The 4,745-nt window shown below is 34.9% G+C and overlaps 1 protein-coding gene across 1 annotated transcript; it reads left to right on the top strand.

Moving 5' to 3' along the window:
• The first annotated feature begins 3,068 nt into the window (after positions 1-3,068).
• LOC107864060 (ethylene-responsive transcription factor ERF071-like) lies at positions 3,069-4,338 on the top strand. The gene is given in 2 exon segments (NM_001324883.1): positions 3,069-3,367; positions 3,628-4,338. Coding segments are annotated over 2 exon segments (795 nt in total). The 5' UTR covers positions 3,069-3,192; the 3' UTR covers positions 4,248-4,338.
• Positions 4,339-4,745: the final 407 nt, after the last annotated feature.

The following is a 4,745-nucleotide window of genomic DNA, read 5'->3' as shown; positions in this document are numbered from 1 at the left end:
CGAGAATGAACACAACAACAATAATAAGATAGAATGATAGATAACTTGACACACAATGCACAGACACTATGAACCAAAGTGTATATTGAACACTAAGACCCAAGAATTCATACAAATAACATCAAGTTCTTAGGGTGACCTCAAGGGAACGGAATCCCCAAGCAACCAACGTTTCAAAACAAGCAACCAACACAAGTGATTCCACACTTATCACAAGTGATATCCACACCTGTATGAACACTCTCAAAGAGCTCTTAAAATATCATCTAAAAATCTCATGGACAAAAGACCTAACATGCTCTATTTATAGCCTAGGTTACACTTATTACACAAAATGACTAAAAAGCCCTTAATGAGCCAATACATAGGGGTGGATTTAGAGTGGGATCTTGGATGGCCTTGGAGTGTTTAGAAGGCCTTCTTGATACTTCAAGGCTTGTCGTCTTGGTTGGGCAGCCCCTGGGCTCGAGTCTTGACGTATTGGTCCCCGATCATGATCGTACTTGTATCAATAATGTTTCTTTATAAGGTAATCTAGCTGAATATTTATATTGCATTGCCTCAAAGGTTTCAAAGACAGTGGGAGCACAAAGTATGCAACAAGTTAAGTCCTTATATAGCCTAAAACAGGCTTTCAAGTAATGAAATCTCAAATTAACAGAGGCTCTACTGACTACAAGATATTCAGAGCTCTTATGATTATTCTCTCTCCATCAAAAGATAGGGAAATAAAATTGAAGTGATTTTGATCTATGTTGATGACTTATTATTTCCAGACACAACATCAAGTTACTTCAAGAATTGAAATCTTCTCAACATAACAAGTTCAAGATGTACCTTGGTAATTTAAAGTATTTTCTTGAAATTGTAAGTACTAAGGTCTAAGGTATTGAGTTCTAAGTATGGTATCTTGCTCATTCAAAGAAAATATATTCTGGAATTGATATCAAACACTGGACTTCGTGGATCCAAGACAACAAATACTTCTTTGGAGCCTCATGCTAAGCTTACTTCGTTGGATTATGATCAGGTGACATGGTCTACTATTGATTCCTTATTCAACATGTAGTCCCTATCAACGACTCATTGGTAGGTTATTATATCTCACAATAACAAGACCTAATATTAGTTTTGTTGTTAATGTCTTGTCCCAGGTCATGCATCAATCCAAAGTGTCTCATTGGAAAGTTTCTTTAAGGTTGGTTAGGTATATAAAGAGATGTCCAGATTAAGAGACACTACTAAGTAGTCAAGTAAGCCTGCTGCTAAAAGCCTTTTGTGATTCTGATTGGATGGATCCCTAACACCAGAAGGTTTGTGACTGGTTATGTCATTAAATTTGGAGATTTTCCTATATCTTAAGTAAAAAAAACAATACACAGTCAGCAAAAATTTAGCTAAAGCAAAATATAGGAGTATGGCGAGTGTTGTTGTGGAGATTATGTGTTTAATAGGTGTTTTGAAGGAACTAAATGTGGATGTCAACACTCCTGTAGTGTTACACTGTGATAACAAAACAACTATGTAGATTTTTGGCAATCTTATTTTTCATGAAAGGACAAAGCATATTGAGATTGGCGGCTACTTTGATTAAAGAATCAAGAGTGGACTAATTCTACCTACATATATCAATACCAAACTACAATTTGCAGACTTGCTTACAAAAAATGTAAGTGTTGGTCCTCATCATACTTTACTCAACAAGCTTGAAACTTTGATGTTTACGCAGACAACAGGTTGAAGGGGAGTATTGTGAATGGATGGTTAGTTGGTTGTCGGACTCTTAGCTTGCTTAATTAGTGGATGTTGTGGTTAGTTGGTTAGAGTTGTCAGCTACAGGTTAGTGGATGTTGCAGTTAGTTGGTTAGAATTGTCAGTTGTAGGTTAGTTGCCAACTGTACACATATACCTACTATATAAGCACTCATGTAGATATTTTACATGTATGAGCTTATAATAAAATTTTTGATTCTCTTCTCTTTTTCAATATTCTCTATGTGATTCTATGATTGAGTACACGATATGGAAGCTTAGCTTTCATGAATTTTACACCTAAGGTAAGAATTTGATAGTTGAAGAACAGGTTATTTAGGTATTAGTTATTCCACCTTCAAGATGAGATAAAAATAATATTACACTTCCGAAATGACTAATTTCAAAATGAGTTATCTCATGCATTGTATCTCAACCAAACATGAAAAAGCTTATTGTAAAATTAATTCCAAAAATAAAAATAAAAATAGTAAAGGTCTTATCCCTTATTTATTTATTAATTTTGAGATAAGTTATGGTAGAACCAGAAATTCTAGTTTTTTTTTTTTTTTAAATAACATTGACTTGACATAGAATTTTAAAAAATAAATAAGATTTTTGAATCACGTGAACTTAAATTAAAGTTATAACAAATATATCAAAATATTCTTTAATCTTATGATCTTAAACATGCCACGTGAAAAGTTAAAATTTAAATACTACCAAAAAAGAAAAGTCCTTTTAAAACAAAATAGAAAAGGAAGTAGTTCATTTTCTTAAAATGAAGGGAGTAATTAAATTCAGGAGATTTCAGTATAACTAATCACATCATAATCAATCTCCTATAACCATCAAAGAATGTGGTGCGGTTGATGAGACTGCTTCTCCCTTAATCAACGATTTTGAGTTCGAGTCATAGATATGAAAAAAAATTTGATAGTGAGCGCTACCTTGAAATGGATCCTACCCAATACAAATTTGAATTAGTTGGATTTTAATGTAGATACCGAACACTCATAAAAAAACAAAAGAAGAATCTCCTGTAACCTGCATTGAAACCAAAGTATTCCTAAGTACATGTAGTTAGGTACCCCCAATAAAAAAAGAACAGGCACTAGGTACTAGATATTACTAGTAGGTAGTATAGATGTGAGAAGCATTCAAAGAACCCAATACGCCACGAAAGTTCACCACTTGGAAACTGTCACCAACCACAAGGCCTACAGAGCTCCCCTCCCTACCGCACTACAAATACGCCTCCACCCTTCCATTTCTCCCACTCACAACAAAACCAAAACTTCTCTCACACCAAAAAAAAAAAAAAGAAAAACACCATTTTACAAATTCTCAAAAATAATTTTTCATTTCTGATTCAATCTTGTTGTTTCATTCATTTTGAAAAAAAAAAGAAGAAGAAGAGTACTTTAACTACACTGCAAAATGTGTGGTGGAGCAATTCTTGCTGATATCATTCCTCGTCGTGACCGTCGTCTGTCATCCACAGACTTATGGTCAATTTGTTCTGATGATTTCTGGCCAAATTCTTCATTTTCCAAGCCATTTTCCACCCAAAATGTTTCCCCTGCAAAGCCCAAACGAACTCAACCCTCTGCAGGTAATTTATTAAACATTCTTTCGTCGAAAAATTACACTATTTATACATTATGAAAATATTTTTTATCTACAAATATAGTAGATATTAACCCCTTTGCCGTCTTCTCATCATTAATCTTTATGTATATACACTAGCTGTTTAGCCCCTTTCGCTTCTTCGTGTGATTACCTTATACATTTTGAACGTGAAAATTCTGGCTCCGCCATTTATTTATTTTTTGAGTTTATTTCTGTGCTCATTTATGCATTTCTGCTACACAGGTAATGAGCAAATCCAGAAAGCCAAGAAAAGGCAAAGGAAGAATCTATACAGGGGAATCCGCCAGCGTCCATGGGGTAAATGGGCAGCTGAAATTCGTGACCCAAGAAAAGGGGTCAGAGTCTGGTTAGGTACTTTCAACACTGCTGAAGAAGCTGCTAGAGCTTATGACAAAGAAGCTCGTAAAATCCGGGGAGAGAAAGCTAAAGTTAATTTCCCAAATGAAGATGATCACTGCAGTTATCCAGAGCCTCCTCCTCTCGCTGCTTACAATGATACTACTTTTTATAATAATTGCTATGCGTTCGAGAACAATGAACCCGTTATCGAATATGCAATAGCTAACAACAATGATCAAAATGGGCTGATTAAAGAGGTGGAAAATATGAATGGAAGGGTCGTGGAGGAGGAGGAAAAAACAGAGATTCAAGTGCAGAAACTCTCTGAGGAACTGATGGCTTATGAGTCATTGATGAAGTTTTATGAGATCCCTTATGTTGATGGGCAATCAGTGGCGGCGATGGCGAATCCAGCGGCGGAGGCTGTCTTGGGTGGTGGCTTGATGGAGCTTTGGAGTTTTGATGATGTTAGTCGTCAACAACCTAGTTATAATGTAGTTTGATTATTGTTTGTTTACATTGTTGTATGTTTTTATTTTTCGGTTTAGGAGAATGGGTTTCTTGTAATTTTCAATGTTTAAGCAATTGTGTAAAACTATTGTCTCTAGTTCATTGCTCTATTTTGTCGTCAATTAGTACAGTAGTTTTTCGTGCTAATTCGATATGTTTTGATATGATTGCCCTTTGAGTGGAAGGTATATTGGGAACAATCTCCTTTTATCTCTCCAAGTTGGGATAAGCTTTGTATATATTTCATCCTTTCAGACTCCACTTTCAAAATTGTGCAAATTATGCTGTTATTAAAATTTGTCCTAAAGTTTTGGCTTTGTTCATGTTTTTGTTAGACCTGCTTCTTTCATGGTACTTTAAGCAGAATATACTTGGCATCTCCGACTGCAGAAGAAAGGTTTAGTAGAATTATTGTGAAGATTTCAACCTTTCTAGTTTAATACAGTAATACTGAAAAAAAATAAAGTTGTTTACGTTAGTCATGAAGTTAG

The sequence above is a fragment of the Capsicum annuum genome, chromosome 3 (assembly GCF_002878395.1).
Source record: "Capsicum annuum cultivar UCD-10X-F1 chromosome 3, UCD10Xv1.1, whole genome shotgun sequence".
In the NCBI taxonomy this organism is placed as follows: Eukaryota; Viridiplantae; Streptophyta; class Magnoliopsida; order Solanales; family Solanaceae; genus Capsicum; species Capsicum annuum.
The sequence above is the reverse complement of the archived record's forward strand: the minus strand, read 5'-3'. Positions and strand labels throughout refer to the sequence as shown.